The sequence below is a fragment of the Xenopus laevis genome, chromosome 7L, assembly GCF_017654675.1.
Source record: "Xenopus laevis strain J_2021 chromosome 7L, Xenopus_laevis_v10.1, whole genome shotgun sequence".
Taxonomy (NCBI): domain Eukaryota; kingdom Metazoa; phylum Chordata; class Amphibia; order Anura; family Pipidae; genus Xenopus; species Xenopus laevis.
In genome coordinates this window covers 105,699,357-105,725,445 of record NC_054383.1, presented here as the reverse complement: position 1 = coordinate 105,725,445, position 26,089 = coordinate 105,699,357, and the positions used below count along the sequence as shown (strand labels likewise).

At 40.2% G+C, this 26,089-nt stretch overlaps 1 protein-coding gene across 16 annotated transcripts in view; it reads right to left on the bottom strand.

Moving 5' to 3' along the window:
- LOC108696619 (calmodulin-binding transcription activator 1) overlaps positions 1–26,089 on the bottom strand; it is a 1,211,516-nt gene that overhangs the window by 89,308 nt on the left and 1,096,119 nt on the right. Inside the window, exon 1 of one of the 16 annotated variants that reach the window (XM_041569439.1) lies at positions 14,340–15,067. The exons of 11 other annotated variants lie outside the window; for them this stretch is intronic. In XM_041569439.1, the coding sequence (XP_041425373.1) occupies positions 14,340–14,346 (7 nt within the window). In that variant the 5' untranslated portion in view covers positions 14,347–15,067. Of the gene's footprint in view, positions 1–13,780; positions 13,959–14,339; positions 15,068–26,089 lie in introns of those variants that run through there. 4 more of the 16 variants (XM_041569441.1, XM_041569438.1, XM_041569442.1 and 1 more) reach the window with 4 other exon arrangements.

Sequence of the window (26,089 nt, the reverse complement as noted above, 5' to 3'; positions counted from 1 at the left end):
ACACCCCGCAGCTTTCGCACCACTGTCTCTGGCGGAATTCCGGGCGTACGGAGGGGGATGGGGGGCCCGGCTACACGTCCCGCGCCAGGGCCCGCCCCCCTCTAGTAACGTTAGTGATTGTACCTAAAACAAACTTTATTGCTGTTGTTTTATTATGCCTTTAACTCTCTGTGTACTTCTTGCCAGAAGCAAAAACATTAATTAGGTGGTGCGGGATGCCAAATCAAAAATAAAGTGGAGACACCAACCAAATGTACGGCAGTCCAAATTAGTAATAAGGATAAGGGAAAGATCTCGCAGTTCACCCACTGTGAGTAAGCACCACAACAGGCACAAAAAGTGCATTTCTACTTTATATCCTAATATATGTTTTTGTATTTTTAACTATTATTTGGATTTTTGAGCATCTCACACCACAATGCTCTACTTTGTGCCTGATCCAAGCTGTAAATTCAAATAGGCCAGGGTAACTCCACACAAACATAACTTGAGCTTTTTGAAAAGTAAACATAATTTCAAGCAACTTTGCATTATACATCAATTAAAAAATATGCAGACTTTTCATGATTTTTAATGGTTTTGAACAGTTCCCTAAGCTTACCCCCCCCCGTTCTCCTGTTGCTCTGTCTGACTACTTTGCTGAGCTGGCTGACTACTGTTACTTTGTATCAACAGCCAGCAATCCTCAGCCAGCATCCTCCCACCCCCACAATTCCCTGCACTCATGATTTCAATAAGGAACGGAACATCACAGTGCAATGCATTGTGGGTTATGTAGTTCCTGCATGTTGTCTGTAAGCTGTGGAGAAGTTGTTACAATTTGCAACATCAGTGTTTAGTCCCTCCTTCCCTGCCAGGATTTCAAATGATGCCGAAAGAGAAGAACTGTTAAACAGCTGTATTTCAGAAAATGGCATTTATTCATACTTTTTGAAGACAGGTAAATGTGATGTATTAGGGGTTTTTGTGTTATGTGGGCCTCTTTATCAAATTTTGGTTCGGAAGCCGGAGTTCCCCTTTAAGAAACTTTTCGATTGGTCTTAATTATTTATTTTTATAGTTCTTGAATTATTTGCCTTTTCTTTTGACTCTTTCCAGCTTTCAAATGGGGGTCACTGCCCCCCATTTAAAAAACAAATATTCTGTAAAGCTTTTATTGTTATTGCTACTTTTTATTATCCATCTGTCTATTCGGGTCCTCATCTATTCATATTCCAGTCTCTTATTCAAATCAATCAAAGGGGAATTCGGGCCCTATCATCCAGATTGCAGAAATTGCAAACAGGAAACTGTTGAATTAAAAGCGAAATAACTCAAAAACCACAAATAATAAAAAATGAAAACCAACAGCAAATTGTCTCAGGATATCACTCTCTTCATCATACTAAAAATTCATTTAAAGGGGAACAACCCCTTTACAAGACTTGTAACTTAACAGGTCTTTTCACACAGTTCCACAGGGAACGACTTAGTGATCAGAATTTGGCTCAGTTCATATGTACTGTATATAAAATCAGATAAATGAAGACACTTGTTAGTGCCTTCATTTAGTCATTGAAAACAAAAGTTCTGATACATCTGGTTCAGTTGCCCGGGGCAGGAGCGCTCATTCTCCTGATATGATAAATTGGTTACATTTCACGGTTATCTACGTAAAATGGCAAGACCTTAGTCACTTGCAGAAAGGAGACGGACGTGACAAGCAAGCCACACAGTATAACTGTAGGCAAGTGCATAAAAAATGACAGTGGCTTCTACATCATTCGGGCCAGCAGAACGTCAGTAAGGAACCTGATTAATATACATCAACTGAAAGTGGAATATTAAACACATTCAGTTTTGTGACTCATTAGCTCAGGTTTTACATTTTGCATATTACTCAGCAAATCTATATTAAGGGGTTTAAGCGTAGAAATGGATTGTGCCATTTCTTTCTAGTATTTGGATCAGCATCCAATGAACACCAGAGCTACAATTAAACTAGGAGAAGAGTAATATGTTAAGGTTCTTGTTAGAAGAGAAAGCTGCATTACTCAGAGTGGTGCTGGATGTGACTGAGTGCATGTCGGTGAGCGCTGAAAGAATGCTAAGTAAGTTATTGCCAGAGCGAGCAGCGATTGCTTGTGGCGGGTTATCAATTGCGCTGCTGTTAGGCTCTTATTACTTTCCACTCAAACAGATCTATGTTAAGAAACAATTTTAAATACAATGATGGGAGCAGTGGTGCGGAAAAATGGCTAAAATAATTTGTTAAGCTTCCTGAGCTAAGCGTCGCTTCCGTTCTGATATTAAAGGAGTAGTTTGAATTAACCTTTAGTATGATGTACGTAGACATTCTGAGACATTATGCAACTGGTCTTCATTTTTTCTAATCTTTGTTCCTAGCAACTTTTCAATTGGTCTTCATTAGTTATTTCATATAGTTTTTAAACAATTTGCTTCTTCCTATGCCTCTATCCAGTGTTCAAATGGGGTCTCTGACCCCAGCAGACAAGAAATGATTGCCCTGCAAGGCCACAATTGTGTTGTTATTCTTACTTTTTATTCTTTATCTTTCTATTCAGTCCCTTGTCTTTTCATACTTATATATCAACGCTAAGCTCCCCCATATGTTGTCCCTGACACGCCTAAACTACAGTGGCCAGCTATTGTGAATATAGTGCAAACTTGGTTGCTTTGGACAACTGCATTTGTGCAATTTAGCACCTAGTATGTTTTATTAAAGGGATGGTTCACCTTTAAGTTAACTTTTAGTATGCTATAGAATGGCGAATTCTAGGCAACTTTTTGATTTGCCTTCATTATTGTTTTTTTTTTAGTTTCATTATTCACCATCTTCTTCCACGTGTATATGGCTTTAGAGGAAGTGTATGTAATTTAGGACAATTATTCTATTTCAACAGATTGTTGTCCCAGGCCTTAGGGAAACAACTACTTTATGACTTCATAGTTACAAAGACAAGTCATATTTTGGCGCAGTTTCTGCAGGGCTCCACTATGAGCACCATGCGGGGGAAAAAATCAATAGGATTGATTGCTTTGCAGGAAATGTCCTTCAAATGGTTGTTGCAGCTTTTTGTGGGAGCAGACCAATAGAGACCAATAGAGAGTACTGGAACTGCCTATGGACTTCAAATATCCTAAATTTGCACAGCAATGCACCATTATTTTATTATAAGAAAACTCTTCTTATATGTTGCCATGTTATATTTCTAGCCCAAAACACTGATTAAATCAAGGGGAGTTTCAATTTTGCATAATGAAATAAAATGTAATTCTAAGCTGCTTTTCAAAATACGTCAATTACACATGTTCATTGGATTTAGAGTTATTTGTAAATAGAATAGCTATCAAATGCAGTATCTGTGTGCAGGGCCGGAACTAGGGGTAGGCAGAGTAGGCAGGTGCCTAGGGCGCAAATGCTGGGGGCGCCAGGCACGTACCTCCTCTGTCCCCTACCCCATGTCTGGTCCCTTCTCTCTGAAGGTCTGTTTTATACACCTTTGTATTTGAGCATCCATTTGCACATGCACGCCGCAGGCATCAATTGGCGCATGTGCATCACAAGCGTCATTCCGCGCATGGGCGCAACCAGCCAGCACCGCGACCGTCCACGTTGCTTAGGGCGCCTGGGCAACCTGGCCCGACTCTGTCTGTGTGTTCCTTTCTAGTCTCTGCACTGCTCATTCTAACTCTTGATACAATGAAGCAGAAGCCAGATGATTAACAGACCTGGAAAGAAGCATGGGAATAGAAGTCTTGGCTGGTGAAAAGCTGGCTTATGCTTGATTGTTTTAAAAGCAATTGCATTTGCAAATAACCCAACCAGTGACCATTTTGACCAGTGACTTTTTTGAATGTATATGCATGGGAAAGTTTCTTAAATTTCTGGAAACAATCCAACATTTAAGAAACAAACAACTTTAATAATATAGAAATCAAATGGCAGCCAAATATGGGCTCACTACTTCTGCTTGCTCATTCAAATGCCACTACACAATGCCTTAAAGGAGAACAAAGCTTATCTAAAGAAGTAGGCTAGAAATGTTGTAGATTATGTTTCGGGCTTATGTCTAATGTGCCTCTAAAGATGTCCCCAGCCTTGTAGCATCAGTTTATATTACAGGCCAACCTCATTTTCTGCTTGATAATTTGCAACAAACCCTGGCCCCACTCTGTCTGTGCGTTCCTTTCTAGTCTCTGCACTGCTCATTCTAACTCTTGATACAATGAAGCAGAAGCCAGATGATTAACAGACCTGGAAAGAAGCATGGGAATGGAAGCCACTACTACACAATGCCTTAAAGGAGAACAAAGCTTATCTAAAGAAGTAAGATAGAAATGTTGTAGATTATGTTTTGGGCTTGTGTCTTATGTGCCTCTAAAGATTTCCCTGAAACTTCCCATCTTCTTTTCTGCTGATTCACTGCACATGCTCTATGCTACTGTCAATTACTGAACTTAGGGATCCACTCACAATATACAGTACACATAGAATATAAATGTCACAATATAAGGCTGTTTAGTAATTAATACAGATAATTACTACATGGCAGCACAGAAACCAGTGCAACTAGCATGAGAATTTAACAATCAGCCTTGTAGCATCAGCTTATATTACAGGCCAACCTCATTTTCTGCTTGATAATTTGCAACGAACCCTAAGCTTAGCTTCTCAACAGCTGCTCAGAGCCCACTGAGCATGTGAGTGTCGCAGACACTTTGCAAGATGGTGACCCCCTGTGAAAAGTTTAAAAGTTCTGGATCATTGCTGCTATTGACAAGCTGAAACTTTAGGCTGGTGCAATAAATCAGTATATAACATATGGTATTTTTAGTCATAATTAATTTTAGGGTTTAGTTCTCCTTTAATTCACTTCCCAACACTAACAAATTGAACATTTATATCACACGTTGGTCATGACTTATTACACTTTGATGCTAATGCATTCAACCCTAACTATTGAAAAGGTATGCACTTATTAAAGAACATGCATGTGCATCACTTAAGGATCATGGTACACTGAACCATGGGAACTGTGCTTTTTGTGTAGTGTAATAATAATTCCTACAATAAGGAATCTATTTATCAAAGAGAAATGCTGACAATAACCGGTGCTTCTTTACAGCTAGAAACTGAGAAATTCAAATCCAGTCACCTAGCTTCCATACTCTTTACACTGGAACCCTTTATGGGATATGCTTCCCAGAATACGCGGCTGTTAAAACATTAAAAAGGACACTTTATAGGTCTGGATCGAGCACTGTCTGTAAGAGGAACTAAATACAGACATTTATGTGAGTTCCATTTCTGATGATTGTCTTAAAACCAAGTTTTTCCTACTCCTGCAATTTTCTTAGCGTAATTTCTGAGCAACCTTTTCTTGACTCCTACAGAAAGATAATTTCCAATGTTCTGGGTGTTATAAATCTTATCCTGAGAATAATGATGTCCCAGGGGGCCGAGTTAAGTGAATTGGGACTCATTTCATGGTTTGTCTGTGCTTTTTCAAATTGGTAAAAATAGATGTTGCCAACTAAAGGATTTTAAACATAAACATGTCCTTGTTGTGAGACTAGCAGCGCGATTATAGAGCAAATAAAGGATTCCAGGTGGGAAGCTGTGTGTAATAATGATATAGTGTAAGATGGTCTTTTTTAAACCTCTGACACAGAACAAACATGAGCCTGGATTTATCTACCAGATGGATAAGACCAGTGGGAGATGCTGGTTACAAATAGAAACTTATATTCATGAGTATGAACACAAAGATGTAGACATGTTTTTCAGGGGGATTACCTGATTCAATGCACATGGACCATTTCAGACCTGGGTTGGTAACTCTGAAGATGCAGAGACAGGAATGCTATCTGCAAATAAGTTAATATTTACTGATAAAAAGGGGGGAACTAATTAAGATCAGCAGCTATCAATCTGTGGCAAATTTTAATAGACAGGTAACCTGCCTGGATGTTTTTCTTTTTTGGAGTGCGGGAGAAAATGGGGAGAAAATACAAGCTCCATGGTGATGGTGACCAGGACCCCAGCACTGCAAGGTAGAAGTGCTAAACATTGAGTCTCTGGGATATCATATGCACTGAACAAGGCAGATCCAACTTCATATGTCAAACTGGGACCAACTATTTCAAATCACATCGACTAGTTCTCTGGAATTCAAAAATATTCAATCCCATGTGTATAACAGTGAGCAATATGCTGGTCTAAACAGTATGTAGCCTTAAGTGTAGCAGTGTTCTTATATATCACAGTATTTAGTATGGATATTTACTTTAAGTTGTTACAAATATACAGTATGCTACCTAGAGATTGTTGTTGTTGTAGAAAAGGATACTCCTGTAGCATACTAAGCATACTGAAATACTTATAGAGGTGTATTTTAAACTGAAATTTGTCTATTTTTAAAAAGACCTTGTTGCCAGAATTTACATGATGCTTTCATTGAAAAATTTCAGGAATTTCTATGTACTACTGCATTTATGGATTAGCATGCTTACCTACACATTCAGTAGAAGACTGCTGAAGCCTAGAATATCCATGCTTAAGGGCTATGGCAGAAGGGATATTTTGTTCCCCGCACTTAATCTCCTCCAGCGCAGGCGATAAAACCTCTGAAGTTACTTTCCTACTGGGATATACTGTATGTAAAACATATGTAATGTCTACATATGTATATGTGATGCTTTTGTTTTACCACCGGTAATTTACTCATGATATGAAGGCAACTTTGGATGTCCTGTCTGCCATCAGCCCTCATGAGAACAAAAGGCAATTTAAATCCTTACCTTCCAGAGCCCACCCTTGTGAATCACTAGGGACCACCTAAATGTGCCTGTTTGTTGCACATTATTTAGAGAAACAAGAAGCACAGCAGAGTTGGTGCCCCATCACTTCAGGTCCTCTCCTCTATAATCTTCTGATAGGAGCATGCACAGCTGAAGTCGATCCGAACCTGGCTGCACAGTTTTGGTATCAGCTGTCACAGAGAAAAAGACCTGAAGCTCTACAAGATGATACATTCCCATCCCATGGCTACAAGCAAACAAGCACAATTTGGGGGACCTATTTTTGCCACATTTTCTGAAAAAAAATACCATCCTCCCATTAGTTTGATGTTTTCTTACCATAGATAACATTTTCACCCATCATTAGTTTCAAGCATCATTGCACTGCCCAGATTTCAACATCATACCAGAGGCATTAGCCTCCCAATATATAAACCTGTTGATTTTTTTTGGCCTTTCCCTGTCCCACCCAGACCATACCTCATCCTGCTATCACAATGCCCATGAAATCTTTGCAGCTCTGTATTCTTTTTTTCCCCAAGAGTAAAATATAATACGGGAAGGGCACAAAGATTGAAGCATAGTCTGTAATAAAAACATATTTTCCATAACTGTACTTATTTTAAGCGCATATGTTGCATTGTGTGCCCTTCCTCTAGCCAAGTTATGTGCTTTGGTTCCTGCACTCGCATATATAAAACAAAACTTGCAACCCAGCTACAGCAACCCTACAACAGGGATGGATAACATGCAAGATCCCACAACCTTCACATGCGGCCCCTGACCATTCAGAATGCCACATATTTTATTAATTTATTGTCATTTAATGCCTTGGTTACTTATAACCTCCATAGGTATATATACTCAATAAACTGTGAAGCTCTTGTAAAAAACTTTTGAGTAATGGATAGTCAGTTTGCACAACTAAAGTTCCCCTAATTCATCATAAAGCTGGACTTATTTGATTAAAACCCTCTTGTAAATTCACTAGGTAGTATTGGTCCATGTTTTAAAATATAACAATACATCTTTGGGTGCCCATAGAACAAATAATACTGCAGAACCAATTATCTGTCCTTAGGCCTGCCACACTGCACATTTTAATGATCTGCTTGTAAGAGCTTTGATGGATCAATATGTGGATGAGTAATTCTGACAGATCATCCTGTGACAATGATTGATCCCCCGGTGCATAATTTAGAGGATATCCAGAAAATATCCACTGCAGGGGGAGGCGGGGTTGGAAGCAGTTCAAACCAAAGATGTGAAACAATAATGTCAAAAAGGAAGTACCACTTCCAGTAGATTGGTGGCTCTGATTGTTCCTAAACCACAACAACTGCAAAACACAACAAATGCGACCCTATAGCTGTGAGTGCACTACAACTTCATGCACTAATTCGCTGCTGGTGTTATATTAGGTATTATAGCACACATCTGCATTAGACAATGAAGAAATGCACTGTGGAATTTAGAGGAACCGTACTGAACTGTATCATTACTCCTATAGCATTGGTTCCCAAAATGTGGAGATAGCCCTCTAGGAGGTTCAGAGCATTGGTTAAGGGCTCGGTTTGAAGGCCACTGGAGGATATATTTGAGTAGAATGCACATTTGCTCTCATTCAGTATATGTATATACTCGGAAGCCACTCAGAGCAAGGTTTGGGGAGAATACTTATTTGATGTCCCAGATATTCTTGTAGCTATTGATGTTTAACTGCCACAGCAATGTTTTCATATGTCTGTAACCGTGTTATAGGTTTAAGGGGGCCCTGCAAATGTCAGACCTCAAAGAGGTGTTTGAGAAAAAAAAGGTCTGAAAACCATTTTGTTAGAGGGACGATATAAGAAATTTAGAAGCAAAAGGTCATGGTGGATCAGAAATAATGCAGCACATGAAAAACAGTTCCACACGCTGCAAAGATCTAGCAGGGTTATATTCATAATCATGCTTCATGAACTTCATCAAAATTCTAATGATTAATGAACACGAAAAAGACAAGGCATAATAACACAAGATAAAAACCAGCACAGTTCCAGTGAGGGATATGCAGTCTCTCATGCATTTCTTTGAAACAGTATTAAAAACCAGCCAGCCACTAAATTGACAGTAAACTACATTTTTATTGAGCTGTTAGTACATTTGGATCAGTTAATCAGAGGACGAATAATAACAATGTGAGATGCCGTTAGACAGAGCTATTTTCTTCTCAGCTAGAGGCACAACTGAACCAAGCATGTCACATAGCTCACAATGTCACCCACATATTACCATTTGGGGACCATGACATCACTCTCACTATCTCTTTGTCTTGCAGCAGGAAAATTCTATTACGGATATTAAGTTGGATATTGTTAAGCGTTTTGGAAGTACATGCACATGTCCTTAACAATATAATGTCTATATTTATTATACTTGCATTTTCCATCTTAAAGCACTCGACTGAGAGGCACATCTAATTAAAATTAATGATTGCTCAACAAAAGACTATAAAGAGATAAATACTGGGAACAGTTATTGGAAAGTGATTGAAAGTTCTAAACTGCATTTCCCAGTGACAGATAAGCTTCTGCTTCCAAGAAATTAACATTACTGGATCTCGGTGGAAGTACAGTCAGATAAAGAACTTATTATTTATAAAAAAAAAGGCTATGCAACTCATTCCAGGATGTAAGGCCAACTAATTGATGGATTGTCAGGAAGTTTATAAGCAAATATTAACCCCTTGAATGCTGTAGGTCTTGGGAAGGTCCTAACATAATGGAAGTAATGATCTGGAGGGTGACAACGCCTACAGCTTTAAACCCATGGTGTAAAAATGTCTTTAGTAAGGACATATTTAATGGCCAGCGTTTCACAGACTTCAGTTTCAGGTTTACGAAGAACAAAGGGGAGGCACAAAGCAGCCCTGTTGGCTCCCCAGCACCTTGTGTCCCCTAGCACTCAATAGATTTCATGTCTGAATGACATAACACTGGGCGAATTCCACTTACCTGCCCCTCTATATGCAAAACCACTAATCACAGGCAGCATAGAATACAGATAAATGCACAACTGTTTGTACTCATGCCTTAAAATGCAACATGTGGGGCTAGGTGCAAAGTGCACTCTAGAACCTTGGGGTGCAGTTGATGTTTGCTTCTACCTAGCAGTGTCTGCAAATGTACAGCAGAAGCCTCTCCAGCAACTGTAAGTAATTATAATGTATTTTTCACAAATGAAAGTCCATACATAAAAACTTGCAAATTAGTGGCCTCTGAGACATATGAAGCATTAGCATATACAATGACATATCCACTTAGCATTAAGAATTGATCCCGTTGGTCAAATCTTCAAAAGGCAAAATACACTTGTATTCTGCATCAGCACAAAAAAAAAAGGACATATGATGGACATCCCTTTTGTTTATTATTGTAATAAAATGTTTGGCTTTTGCTGCACTATAGAATGTGGAGGTAATTTATCAGATTAAAAACTCCCTATAATGAACTCCTTCTTACGTGTAAACCCAAGGCATCAGGAGGAGATTATTTATACAAAGCTCATTAACTTTAAATCTAGCTCCACCTTCCAACGTGTGACATGGGGAAGTATTAGGGATGAAACAAAGCAATGATATTGATGAGTATGGAATAATGACATAAGCTAAAGAATCACACCTTCATCTTTTATCATTATTAATTACTCGTGTTTTGTTTCTGCCCTATTTCTTTCAATTAAAAGAAAAGGCAGAACTGATTTCCAGTACAATTATTTTTATCTGGCTCATGACGGATGACAGAACACAACAGTATATAGCCCCTTTAAGGACTACTTAAAAACTTAAATTAAACACTGGGTGCTCATAGCTTTTTTTCTTTGTTAAGGGTGCTCCTTCCAATCTGTTTACAATCAATAAAAATGATCACATAGTTATATACTACTCCTTTGCTCCTGGCTCCCTATCCCAGTTAGCAGTACAAAACAACTGAATGCTAAGGAACCTTTTCCTGGGTTACTTATACATTAATAGCTACTGAAAGAAAGATATGTCAGGTAGCTCCATGTCGATTAATAATTACTGACATTTAAGATTGTATTTCACTTTCAAATGATAACATAGAATAAAGTCTTTAAATCGTCAAGGACCATTGTCTCCCTGAAGATACTGCCTGTTATTGACCCAATTTCAAGGAGTGAGTGAATGCATATGGCACGCCTATAATTCATGTGCAAAACATTGTCAGTCAATGCTGCTGCAAGTAACTTAAAAGAAAATATTCAGTATATGCAATTCAGTTATGCCTGCAGAAGGTTTTATATGCATGCTGGGAGTTGTAGTACCGACATTAGATACAGAGGGAGGCAGGTTGCCGATCTCTGAATTAAAGGGAGCAAGCCAGCCCATCTGAGCTATTGCTGCACTATGGCAAACGTAAGTCTGAATCAACAAGTCACCCATCTCCTTCCTTCTGCACAGATGTTCCTGTTTTTTGAATGAATGTGCTAATAGCATTTTTATTCTGAAACCCGTCAATGAATAAACCACTGGCAGCGAAACAGGGTTCGCTATATATGCTGTGAAGCTAAACGAATCTTCTTTTTATGCCATTTCTTAACATGCACCATGCATACCCCATTCCCTTATTTGTATTCCAGAAGCCTATGCGGTGCTATCGTGGGTTCTCTTTTTAGGAAGCGGCTACCTGCATTCCCCACCCCCAGCACACACTCATTCACAAATTCACACCATCCAATGAACACAACTTGGGTACAATCCATGGAAAAAAACAGCCTGCGCTCAACACTGCAATCCTGTAGCTCCAGCTAATGTGCATGGGTGGAAAAAACAATGTGACATCACCACCGCTTACAACAAATGAACAGCCGAGCAAATACAGCAGCTGGAAAAATCTTATTTATGCATTGTAAAAGATTGAATCTTGCCCTCCATATCATAGCCAGAATAATACTGCCCATGCTACCAGAGCCGGGCTTCCCTATTGATTCGGTTCAATGACATGTAACACATTTCAAACAAGCTGCCTGTTCATTAACATTAACAAGTGAATGAACTGGAAAAACGACGTGACTTCTGATCGAATCTATTGCAATGCGGCTGCTTTAAGTCTTCTGTAAACAAGACTGCACTGGGTGCACAAAGGGTACAGTACAGCTATAGTTCGACTGCCCCATCTTTGTCTCTGTCCCAGCTACAAATACTTTGACTGCCCCATCTTTGTCAATGTCCCAGCTACAAATAGTTCAACTGCCCCTATAATTGTCTCTGCCCCAGCTGCAAATGGTTCAACTGCCCCATCATTGTCTCTGTCCCAGCTTCAAATCATTCAACTGCCCCATCTTTGCCCCAACTTCCCCTATCATTGTCTCTGTCCCAGCTGCAAATAGTTCAACTGCCCCTATCTTTGTCTCTGTCTCATCTGCAAATGGTTCACCTGTCCCTATCTTTGTCTCAACTGCCCCTATCTTTGTCTCTGTCCAAGCTGCAAATAGTTCAAATGCCCCTATCTTTGTCTCTGTCCCAGCTGCAAATGCTTCAACTGCTCCTATCTTTGTCTCAACTGCCCCTATCTTTGTCTCTGTCCCAATTGCAAATAGTTCAACTGCCCCTATCTTTGTCCCTGTCCCAGCTGCAAACAGTTCAATTGCTCCTATCTTTGTCTCTGTCCCAGCTGCAAATAGTTCAACTGCCCAATCTTTGTCTCTGTCCCAGCTGCAAATAGTTCAAATGCCCCTATCTTTGTCTCTGTCCCAGCAGCAAATGATTCAACTGCTCCTGTCTTTGTCTCAACTGCCCCTATCTTTGTCTCTGTCCCAGCTGCAAACAGTTCCATTGCCCCTATCTTTGTCCCTGTCCCAGCTGCAAACAGTTCAATTGCTCCTATCTTTGTCTCTGTCCCAGCTGCAAATAGTTCAACTGCCCAATCTTTGTCTCTGTCCCAGCTGCAAATAGTTCAAATGCCCCTATCTTTGTCTCTGTCCCAGCAGCAAATGATTCAACTGCTCCTGTCTTTGTCTCAACTGCCCCTATCTTTGTCTCTGTCCCAGCTGCAAACAGTTCCATTGCCCCTATCTTTGTCTCTGTCCCAGCTACAGTCTATTGAAGGGCAGCTACTTTCTGACACGTGTCAGGAAACTTCAATGTATACACAAGTCAAAAAAAAAAGAAAAGAAAAATGAATGTCAGTAAAAAGGTCAGTCATTACTGTTTGATCGGAGAATTGTTTCACAGCAAACACATTTAAAACAACGGCAAAGTCATAGATCAGAGTCCGAAGAAGGGAAAGCAAACTAATCGGACATGGTGGTTACCTGAATCTGAAAGCACGGCGCTATAAAGGCAAGTTTCACCTTCCTTGCGAATAGTTACTGCATAATGTCCAAAACTCCAGAAAACAAGGGGGTGGAGCAAACAAATACATTTACACAAACCATGTAATGCTGGTACTGTAGATATTGCATGGCTACTATGTATTTAAGGAAATAGATGCATCATACATTTATAATAACTACTTGCTCAATCCTATAATGAAAAAAAAACCACACACTAAAAATCCTGCTACGTTTATGGATAAGAATAGGGATGTAGCGAACCGCCGATAATGTGTTTGCGAACGCCGTTCGCGAACACCGGCAAAAAATGCGAACAGTTCGCGAACAGTTCGCGAACTTCGAACATCCGAAAATCGTTCGATTCGAACGATCGAAGGATTTTAATCGTTCGATCGAACGATTTTCATTCGAATCGAACGAAAATCGTTCGATTTTAGCGACCGAATGGTCGAACGATTTTGACGCGAACGCCTATTGGCGAACGTCGCGCGACGTTCGCGAACTTGCGGCGGACGCGAACAGCCGATGTTCGCGCGAACAAGTTCGCCGCAGAACAGTCCGCGACATCCCTAGATAAGAATTCCAGGACTGAATTAATCAAAGAATTTTGAACAATACAAAGGAGGGGAAGAAGTTCTACCTGTATATAACAGCCCCTCAAAGATGGTTAAGTCCAGAATTGTTCTTGTATGTGTCAGAGGCTGCTCAGAAACTTTTTTTTTGTGCCCTTCTGTTTGGCACATAGGCAGGGTGCTGCATTGCACAGCTGATCCTGCACCTTGCACTTGAGAATGCGCCACTGATTAATATTATCACTGACCCCAATACACAAAAGGACAGGGAACATGCAGTGCATCAGTTGCCTGAACTCGTCTTCAGCTCGGAGTTAAACTCTACAGTTTGCTGTAGATACATTAACACTTCCCTGACAATCAAGACTCTTAAAGGAAGAATGTCTTTGTGTTAAGTCATATAACCATTTTTTAGTGCCATGCTTAGCACCCGGTTCTGCATTACTGATAACAATATTTTTTTAAGGAAAAAAGGAAAGAGAAAGGGAGTTATTGGTCGGATTGCTGAAGGCAATGCAAACAGTGGTTAGTAAGAGTGATTCATTTCACAGGATCACGTCATTCACAGTTTGAACAAGCACAATAATGTTACACAGCACAAAAAAAAAAGACAGCAATGGTACTCACAGCACATCACAGGGATAGAAAAACACTCACAAAAACACCCTCCCACGGAACAGAAAGCATCTACCTTCTACTTTATTCTCCATTGAAAGTCCAGCTTAGAAAAAAAAAAAAAAGTCCACTTTTTAGAAAGCGCGCTCCTGGGAAGGACGAGCCATGGTAAAGTTTGTCTTTGTTTAGGATGAAATCTTTTTAACCCCCCTTTCCCTCTTGCTCTTTGTCTCTTGACTAAACTTTGCCTCCTGGTGTGACTCTGTAGCAAAATCTCCTACAACACGTGCCCCAGGTAAACAGCCCACCTCCTCTGCCCAACTTGCTGGATTTACACTGTCGCTTCCAGTAGACTTAGCTGTGCCCCTGAGTGCAGATACAGTGTGGCATTGCCCAGTCCCCTAGCCTGGCACTCTAACCTTGCCCTCTCTCAGTGTCTCTGCTGCTGCCTGTGAGTAAGGAGCTGCTCCTGGATCTGACTTTCCAGGAATGCAGGTGGGCTCCGGCGCTGTCCCTGCAGCAGTGCTGATCAGAGCACGCCTCTGCTTTTGTTTCCACCTCTCTTCTTGCCCTCAGATGACAACCGTCTGCTTATGCAGGGAGGGGCTGCCTGAGCCCCCCTTTGGATTGCCTGGGAAGCCTGCCGCCCTGCTTCTTTTGTCCTCTCGGTGCCTCCGTACCTGCAATGCTGCAGAGCAAGCTTCCCTTTTCTCCCCTTCTCTCTGCATTATGACAAATCAAGGCAGGCAGCTGGGCTGTGAGCACATCAGAGCAGGGAGAGACCGAAATAGGCACTGGGGGTCTGCTGATCGGAACTGCAGTGGCAGAGAAAGGGGGGGCGTCACTGCTGAGCCCCCAATTTATTTTTTTACTATTAGGCCACTTTTAAGAGGGTTTTGCTCTTAAATACCATTCTAGTTTCCAAAGATTCTGCAGATTATTTCTTTAAAGTCATAACTCTCAAAGCCTTTAGTTAAACGATAACCCTAGTGGTGTAAGCACTACCCTCTGGGAAAATGTTCTTTGCTAACCCTACCATTAACCCCAAGACCTCTGAGAGGATCCCTTCAATGCTAGCCCTAGAACCCCTATTAGAGTAGTAAAACATATCCCTGCAGACTGTCAGAGGATGCTGGGAACTGTAGTACAGCAAGAGAACCCTGGTTCAGCCATTTCATTTAAAGAAAGGTCATTCATTCATTTGCTGAAGTTTAAACCCAATGTAATACAGCATGGATAAAAAGAATGTGTCCAAATCTGTTATAATAAAACTTAACGCAGGGAGTGGGGGAATTTTTTTTTGCTAATGTTATTATTTTTTTTAAAGGGCCACACACAAAAGGAACAAGCTGAGGACCACTGTCTGCAAGGTCCCGAGTTAACAGCACTGATTAAATATTAACGTCCATTCAGTGCTTTGTGTAAAGACCCCGATTAGAGACAACGCAAAGCTGTCAAGAGCCGAGAGATCTCAGCAGAGTTGGAAACAGTGTTTGTAGAGCTCAGTTTATTTACAGGAATACGGAGAATGATAGAGCAGATTATGCAGCTATGGGGGGAACTTATAATAATGAGCAGGACCCTCTTTACCCCCTGTACCACTCAGTATTGCTGTGTAGTTTGTATGCTTGATGTATACACCCCTCTATTGTGCAGGGCTATGGAATTTGTTGGTGCTATCTAAAGCCCAGTTACTTATCATAATTATAAGTATATTATAGCATTGAACAATACCCTTAAGAGAATGCAGAATATGCTGATTGTTTTCACTTTTTTGCTGGTAAATTGTATAAAGGGGAACTATGTTACATTTTAAAGCTATGGCAGGAATGTTCCTGTGTGTGTGATTATTGGCACTATTTTTGCACTAGCTCTGCAGCAAAGCTAAGCTGCAAATTGATGAGAGGACCCTGTGTCTGAGGCCTCTTGTGCACTGCAGGGGTGAGAAGGGCCCCTCCCCACCAGCGCTGAGCAGAACACAAAGAAAACTAATTCTCTCTTCCCTTGACAGCAGCAAGGATGATGTCACATGTAATATTTAAGCTTTCTAAATAATCCTCATGTGCACGCGGGGATGGAGGGAGGCATGTGCGGGGCTCTAGCTGCGGGAACCTTCTAGCCCCAGAGGTCAGTTATGAGGGGAAAAAAAAGACACAGAGATATTAAATATAATAACCTTCTGATGTTGTTAAACTGCCCAAACAGGGAGTCCAACCTGTAACACTCAAGTAGTTGAATTTTAACTCCCAGCAACTCCTACTGACAGTGGGCTGCTGGGAGTTACAATTCAACAACTGAAGTGTTGCAGGTTGAACTTCCTGGTGTTTGGGCTAAACATATCTAACTACTGTTACACAATATCTTTTTGATCAAAGTTCCCCTCCCCCCCGAGGGCCCCTATGGGTCTGGGGGCCCAGGCAAACCCCTAAAAGTCATCCTGTGTGCAAAGAGCTACTTGAAATATTAGAGAACATGAAAAATCAAGTGTCACACAAATGGGTGCCCTTTATAACTTTCTAAGGACCCATGCTTCCCATATGCCACTCAATTTCTTTTTAAGGTATTCATTCAGCATTACAGTTGGCCCCAGTTTCGATGGGTGATCACATTCATACATACAAATTGTGCTCATTTTTATCGGGTTCCATTTCCACAATTACACTCAAATTCTGGGCACAAAATGCTACATTGTAAAAAAAATATGGTGAATGTGAGGGTATAATTCTATCGGTATTCTTATTTTTATTGCTTTTTTTTTATTTTGGTGCCTTCTACAACTTTTATTCGGACTTCCAAATTATTGGCTGGTTGCAGTTGCCTGATTCACAAAACAACAACAAAAACTATCCTAAAAACCACAAACATAAAATAAAGATCAACTGTAAATTGTCAACTTCATACCAAAAATGACCCATTTAAACTAAAATAGAAAAGCTAGCTGTACATGAAAAGATCCACTTGTTTGGCAAGGTCAGTGTTTGCCACACAGAAGGCGGGCAAAATCAGGCGGATCCAATTGTTTAGGCCTCAGGCCAATGACCAGATCATAACAGAGACCTATGAAGACCTATTAAGAAAGGACTGAACAGACCCACTGCAGTCTTCACCCAATGGGAATATCATAGGGAGCTGTTGTATCCACAGTGCCGTCAAGTGGCCAACAGCTTTGGAACACATATGCCTTTATTTTGATTCAATCATCTTGCAAACATCATCCTTACCAGTGTAGGTATGGGACCTGTTATCCAGAATGCTTGGGACCTGGGGGTTTCCGTAATTTGGATCTTCATACTTTAAATCTACTAGAAAACATTAAATAACCCCAATAGCTGGGTTTGCTTTCAATTAGGATTAATTATATCTTAGTTTGGATAAAGTACAAGGTACTGTTGTATTATTACTAGGGATGCACCTAATCCACTACTTGAGATTTGGCCGAATCCTTTGTGAAAGATTCGGCCGAATACTGGAATGAATCTGAATCTTAATTTGCAAATGGATATGCAAAATTAGGGGTGGGTAAGGAAAACATGGGAAAAACATTTTTTACTTCCTTGTTTTGTGATGAAAAATCACGTCATTTCCCTTCCCACCCCTGATTTAACATATGCAAATTAGGATTCTGTTTGGCCAGTCACAAGGATTTGGCCGAATACGTATCCTGCTGAAAAATTCAGAATCCTGGCCGAATCCCGAACTGAATCCTGGATTCGAATTCTGTGCATCCCTAATTATTACAGAGAAAAAGGAAATCGTTTTTAAAAGTTTTGCTTATTCGGATAAAATGGACTGTATGGGAGACCGCCTTTCCTTAATTCGGGGCTTTCTGGATAACAGGTTTCCAGATAACGCATCTCATACCTGTAGCACATCTCCTTTGTACAAACCATAGCTAGGGCTGGCGCCCAGTTATATAGGGGAACTAGCAATGTACAATAATACGATAGCTGTGCTCATCTGGAAACTATTCAAGTGATAAAGAGACCGGGATTCTTTATAAAGTTGTTGGCGGGGACACTGCAGTCTAAACACATTTGACTGATAACAGCGACTGTGTCATAAACCGTACAGAAAGCTCTGCCTGACAGTTACTTTTAACCCTTCCTCTGCTAGTGGATCTTAAGTCACACCAGAGATAAGGGATCCCATTAATGATTTACAGTCATTGATTGATATGCCCTCCTCAGCCTTGAGTAGCCTGTGTATCTTATCTGCAGAATGTAAGATTGCGCCCTATATATAGACCAGCACACAGGAGCTGTTATATATGTGCGCACAAACTCTTTTCCGAGCTTCTGGACATAAAAATAACACTCCAAAATGGACATAGAAATAGCACTCCAAAATGTGTTTTTCCTCACTCCCAGGGTTTTACATTGGCAGATGTTGGGCATATATTAACCTTGTCCAAAACTAGTGTGATAGCACCAGAGTTTGATGCCACTTACAGGCTCATAGTCATACCACTGGTCAGGAATGAATGGCTAAATTGGCATTTTTGCAACCAGAGTCATAGAACTGAGGTACCAGCTGAGCAGTACAACAGCCTTATTATAGATCTGTTATAATATATTGGTCCTTCCATGGCCGTATTTGTCTCCCCAGGACCATTTATAAGGTATGGGACTAAAGGCAGCCATAGATGGCCAATGTGCCCCTGACACCCTGCAGTGGTTCCTGGTACAACATACATTAGCAGCAGTGCATGTTATCGTGGCACACCTACATTATTACTCATGTGCTTGTTTTGTAAACAGATGAATGGATCAATAGCAGCTCAACCCACCTGTGAGAACTAAGCTAAATTCATGCACACAGAGCAAACCTTTTGGAGAATGCTGGGTGCTGAAGTCCCACATTATTAAACAGCAACAGGTTGTCTATATCTAATTACTTTAGATTAAGGTGCAAAATTGCTACAGTTCTAGAAGCTCATACCAAGCATTACAGTGCTTAAACTGAACCGGGAAGACATAAATTCTACCAGCTGATTTGTTGCTGTGGGTTTCTAGACCAGCAGCAAACTCTGTCCTTTTTATTACTGGTGTACATTTGGTCTATAAAAAAACCAGATAAAGAGTGGCCATATTACGCCTCCAGTAAGTATAGCTTAGCAAAATGCCAGTAGACAATAAGTTGGGTCACTTGGGAACACTGTAGACTTGAGTCATACAATAGTTTGCCTGCCATAAAGCTTTCCGGTTATGTGAGAGTGCAAATGCTGTTTCATTAAAACAGAAGAGGGGACTTACTGACACGTTGATAGGAATGGTCCAGCTACACCAATAGTCTAAATAAGACAGCATGCATTTCAAAGTACAAGCAAATAAACAGAATAGAAAGTGGGCACTCACAGCTGTTGTATATATGGCACCGTGCCTTTATCTGCTGGCACATAAGCCACTTGGCAATTTACCATACAATTTTATGATCACTGGTTTGTGGCATATCAAATTCCACATCTAATTAGCTAAAAAGGCGACAGCTCTTTGGCCTTTAAACCCCATAAGCATATGTATGGGATCATCAGCACCCTGAACTGTGTAGGAAATACATGTGTATACAGTATGTCAGTTAGAGCACACTTACTTGCCATTCATCTTTTGAAAGTTGTCCCATGTTGCCCATGCTTTGGCATACATTGATGCTTGGGCAGCTGGGGTATATTAAAATATCTAAAGTGCAACTGCTAAGGAGGTATGTTGTAATCTCTGCCCTCTGTAGCTGTCCAGTTGCTGCTACTGTACAACTCATATCCTCCTTTTTGACTTTTTTGCATTAACCTTCCTTGCAGAGCATTGCTCACCATTTATCTCATGACAATGCTATTCACCTCCAGTTCCTCACTTTAGGCTTCCACATGTACTTGAGGTGGTGCAGCCATCTCTCTTTGGAACATCCCACTGCATAGTGACCTTCCTGACAGATATAGAAGGCCCTCTTTGGAATAAAGTTGTAGCCCATCCTCTCAATATGCCCAAGCCACTTTAGCCTCCTATAGTAATGATGCCCATGATTAGCAATGGTCCTAGAAGATCATTCCAACTCTGCATTTGTCTGTATGCTGTGGTAATATTATTGTGGAGAGCTCCAAATATCTTTTGCAGGATTTGTGTTAAGTTCAAAATGCCCAAAAGAATTGTCAATGCATATTTTGCCCTCTGCAGCCTTCCAGTTGCTGATAATCTTCTACTCCAGAGGTACACCTTAAGTTGGTCCAGGAACATCCCTCTGAGCCATGACCTTCTGGTTGGGTACAGAGGACCTTCTTTGGAATGTAGTTGTGGCCCATCCTCTCAACATTCCCACTGAGCAGTCACCTTCTGGTTGGGTACAGAGGACCTTCTTTGGAATGTAGTTGTGGCCCATCCTCTCAACATTCCCACTGAGCAGTCACCTTCTGGTTGGATACAGAGGATCTTCTTTGGAATGTAGTTGTGGTCTATACTCTCAACAGGCTGCTATAGCACTGATGTCCATAGCTATTAATGGCCCAAAAAAGATCACTTAAGCTCAGCTTTAGCTTCAGCTATAATTGTGGAGACCCCAAATATAATAGTATTGTGGAGAGCTCTTTTGCAGGAGCTTGTGTTAACTTTAAAGTGCCCAAAAGATGTGTCAATGCATATTTTGCCTGGTTCATCTACAACTTTGCATGCCCTTAATTCTTCCACCTCCGAAGCAGAGATGTCAACTAACCCCTACTAGTGAGATAAGTCCTGGATTTTTTCAAAACTGTTATAGTAATGGGCAATTTGGCTGTAGAAACCGTTGAAGCATGCAGGGTTTCCTTTAATATTATGTTTTATCTACCCAATCGTAAAAAATATTTTAATACAAATAATGGCTTCAGGGAGACATGAGTTGTTTTTGGTACCTGCAGGGGGCAACGAGCGCTGTGTGAAAGTCTGAATTGACTACTAGGAAAACCATTTATGAACAGTACATAGGACTTGTTACTGACTGACTGTGGCGGAGTCATTTTTCAGAGTGTAAAAGTCAATAACATTATAGCAAAAAAACCATAAACCACCAGGGACCAAGCTAATGTTTTATAGAGAATAATTTAATGAAAAAACTTAATCTTCCTACATATGAACTCAGGAAAACAAATGAACCTCAGACTTTATTGTTTACATTTGTTATCTGCTTTGGTAAAAAGTGAAGAAGCCTAGAGCCTATTAGGATTTTATTATTACAAATGATTTAATAACTTCCTTTAATCAGTTGTGACAGAGAACACAAGCTCTCAGCATTAGGATGCTTTGGCTCAGTCTGTTCAATTAGTATTCAGATAGAGTTATAGCACAATAATAGCATATTTTATTGCCATGGGTTGTCCATATGTATCGATTTATAATGATATAATATATTCTAAAGAACTATATCAAAGTAAATTACAGACAATTTGCATAGGCCCAAATACATACGAAATCTGATTAAGTTTATTTTACAAATTATTTTTGATGGCTTGTCATTCTGCACATCACCATGCTCAAGCATCATGCCTCTCACATGAGTTATTCTTATTTCTGAAGCCAGTTTATACAATTCTTCCCAGCCATTTCAATGAGAGAAAGCAGCCATTGTGCTGTCTCTACTGATCACTATAATGTGATTTATATCTTGCAGTTAAGCACCTTAAGTTGGCCATATGCTGGTCACCACCTTCTGGTATCTGCCCTATCAATCTGCAACCAAAATAGATGGTTACCATACCCATGTATATCTATGGCCCTTATCACTTTCTAATCTGACAGTGCACAAAGAAATGCCATTTCCAAATCTGCAGTGCAATAGGATCACAGAATGATAGGCCAAAACACCCCACAGACTGGAATACTTGTCCAGAGTATTGAGTTGCATAGCTGATATTAGCCACATCTGGTCATATATGGAAAGTTTCTCTGCAAATAGTCATTTATTTGTGCATATACTCAAAATCATACTGCAGGGCTACTAAAAGTGTGGCTGGTGCAACTTGGGGTTCCAAAGCAATGGTAGGGTTGGAGAATTATAAGATAATATAATTTCATAAAAGTCACTATGTTTACATAAGATCTAGTAACCCATTGAAAGCAATTAAAGGGGTCATTTACAAAAGGCCAGGGTCTGGACTTAATCCAACGTGAGTTGCTGGTAGGCCCAAGCCAGCTCTGTCATTACTGACTGTCATAGAATAAGTGCAGGGCTCCTTTGCAGCTTGACCCCATTGTTGCTCACTAACTGCCACATCTAAAGGATGTGCAAGGGATCTGGAGAGAAGATGCCTACATGCCTCCTCTGCCTGCCCCTCTTGAATACAGCGCTGCAGAACACAGACAAGAAATCGCAAGGTCTGTGTACTCCATTTTGTAGTGCAAGGACCTGCTCCTTGGGTGCTCAAAGTTTGCACCTATTTATACATTTATCAATATACATATTGAACTCTGCCTGTGGGAAGTTAATAAGCCCTCCGATGTTTAATTTCAAAGAGGTGAATGCAACTATCTGTAGTAAATGCAACTGGCTTACTGGTTGCAGAGCCAGGACAAGCGGTTTTGGCACTAAATACAAATGTGACTCTGTTCCCACCAAATGTCAGAAGTTAGTGGCAGATACAGGCCAGCAGGGAGTTATGAAACATGGAGCTGGTCTAATGACGAGCCTTCTATTAGTGTGCATACCTATAAACAAAATCATTGCCCCTAGGCAGATGCATCTCCTGCCTAGTCCAAGTTCTGGCACTATTTGGTGGGTTTTATGTTGCTAGATGTTTATTAGATTTCCCCCAGACATACTGAAATGCCAGCTTTAGCTGGGAGAATGAGTTAATCTAATATGTGCTGATTCGATATTTCTGAGAGTTGTTGACTTTAAAGCAACCAAATGGATATGAAGTATATAAAGCACAGTATGTTCTGGCTAGCCAGTATTAGTGAGTGAACTTTACAATGTAATGCTAAAGCCAGCTATTCATTTATTTCTTTACCTTAATCCAAAGGCCTGCAGTGTTTTATTAGAGGCAAGAAATTCTTAGTATGTAATGTCAGTTTGGGAAATTTAAGTAGACAGGCATTGATCTGGCAGTCAAGAGAAAAACATTTAAAAAGAGATAAATTGCCATCGAGCAGGCAGTGCTCAGTTTAAGATTAACTAAGCATTTAATATATATACACTAAGAAATGGAAGCCTGTGATTTTGAATATCAAACATTTTAATTAGATTGACTTCTGATTAAAATTGTAATTGAAGTTAAGGTTCACGGTGTTACATTAGTTGAGGGCTTGACTAGACTCTCTTAAAGCTCTTTATTTGTGCCCCACAGGTTACCAAATGCAACAGACAACTGGCAAGCGTTTTTAATTTACAAATGCCAATATTGGTGCTCTCAGACATTTCCTATTCATGTCTGTGAGAGGCTGCAGGGAGTCTGTCTAAAGGACCCCATACTCGAACATATAGCTGCCAACAGATTAAGTTGGCAGGTTATTGGTCAGTGTATGGGATTTCCCTGATCAATATCTGGCCAAAAATCGGTCAGATGTTGATCAGGACTGCATCAGTTCATTGATGCGGTCCTCGATCTGATCGCATGTATCCTCCTCATTGTGATCCCAATATTGTCCATCTCAAGCTGGGAATATCGGTGAGAGATCCAGTTGTTTGGCGACTTTGCCAATTTTTTAGTTAGTTTCCTTGCTCTGTTGCCTCCTTCCAGCTTTGAAATGGGGGTTACTGACCCCAACTACAAGAGAAATTATCTGTACAGCTACAAATGTATTGTTATTTCTACTTTTTATTACTCATATTTCTATTCAGGCCCTCTCTTATTTATATTCCAGCCTTCAAAACAATGCATAGTTGGTAGGGCGATTTGGACCCTAGTAACCAGATTGCTAAAATAGCAAACTGCAGAACTGAATAAAAAGCTAAATAACTCAAGAATCACAAATAATAAAAAATGAAAACCAGTTGCAAATTGTCTCGGAATATCACTCTCTACATCATACTAAAAGTTAATTTAAAGGTTTATAACCCCTTTAAATAGATCTAAGCTCTGTCTCCAAATAGAAATACTTCTTGTTGTGGTTGGTCCCTTCCGCTGACTTTTCTCAGGTATGCACAGGGTGTTCTGATTGGTGGTCGCACTGGAATTCTCATTTCTACTAGTACAGGTATGGGATCCATTAACCAGAAACCTGTAATCCAGAAAGCTCCAAATAATGAAAAGGCCATCTCCCAAAGACTCCATTTTTATCAACTAATTAAAATAAAATGATTTATTTATTTATTTAAAATTAATTATTGCGGGCAAAACAATCCTCTTGGGTTTAATTAATGTTTAAATGATTTTTAGCAGACTTAAAACATGTTCTATATATGCCTTATTTTAAGTGCATTTAGTTTAAGCCTTTCTTAGCTTGAAACTGCTTTTAAACTGCACTAGTAGGGCAAAAAAGCAGATGGGCTCCTGTCACTTCCAGACAAGATAATCCCTTCACTGCTCCAGCAAACGGAGTGCTCTGCTTTATTGTGTTTGTGGGTCTGCCAATGAAAGGTTGAAATGTTTCAGACGGGATACTACTCTCTTTACGTATAAAAATAAAAACAAATAAATTTAGTAGGGATGCACCAAATCCAGAATTCGGTATTCGGCCAGTCGTGTTATACTTTGTATATTTATATTTTACCTTTCTCAGACTCATGGTCCCCTGGTGTGGGTCTCCCATGGTCACAGATACACTTAAATCCCAGCTTGCTTTCTGAGAAGCTTTATCCTATTTGGGTCTGTGGCACTGGCACCCACAGTTGGACAATGTAGTGAGATATGTATCTGTGCACAGGGTATTGGGAAAGTTAGGGAGTGGAGATCCAAATTATGGAAAGATCCCTTATCTGGAATACCCCAGGTCACAAGCATTGGATAACAGGCCTCATACATGTACAGAGTAAGCACTGGGTTACAGACAATAGGTAGGCGGCTAGACAAGTACTACATGTTTGCACAGCAACCTGAGGACATAGGCACTGCTCATTGAATCTGCTAAGAAAAAGAGCATCACCATATTCATATAAATATTGCAATTGCCTGCCTTATTTATAACTTCACAGTTTTTGTTTGTAGAGAAAGCAGCGCCTTGTAAAAGCAGCACCACCACCCCTTTCACGTATGTTTGTGTGTGTATATAAATTCACGCCAATTGTGCTTAGACCAGAAATACAAGTATAAGAACTATATAACATAATGCAGATATAAATGTGCATTTTGAAATATTCAGTTATATCAGTGTTATGGAAGCAAACCTCACTTTGTATGATATATGGGGTATATAGTACTTTACAGAGAATGTGCCATTCTTATCTATCTTCATTCCAGTGGAGCTTACAATCGACATTCTCTAGGTTCAACCTATTAAGGAGCCAATACGCCTGCTTCATATGTTTTTGGACTGGGGGAGGAAACTGGAGCAACCTGAGGGCTAAACCACAAATATAAATAAACCAATGTTTTCAGCGACTGACATTTTTATACACTATCTTGCTCCTATCTTTATTCAGAATCACTATTTCTTTGGACTAATCAGTATCTCTAAATGGACTGTTCACACCCTGGTTTGTTTATAGTTTCTCACTGCTGGCATCCTTGCACTGTGTCAAAACTTTAAACCGTTTTCAAAGGAAAACGGCAATGCACTTTAATAGAGGAACATGTTGCATCCATCTGCTTCAGAATAAAGAAGTCATTTAGCATTAAGAGGATTATAAACATTCAAATGCTC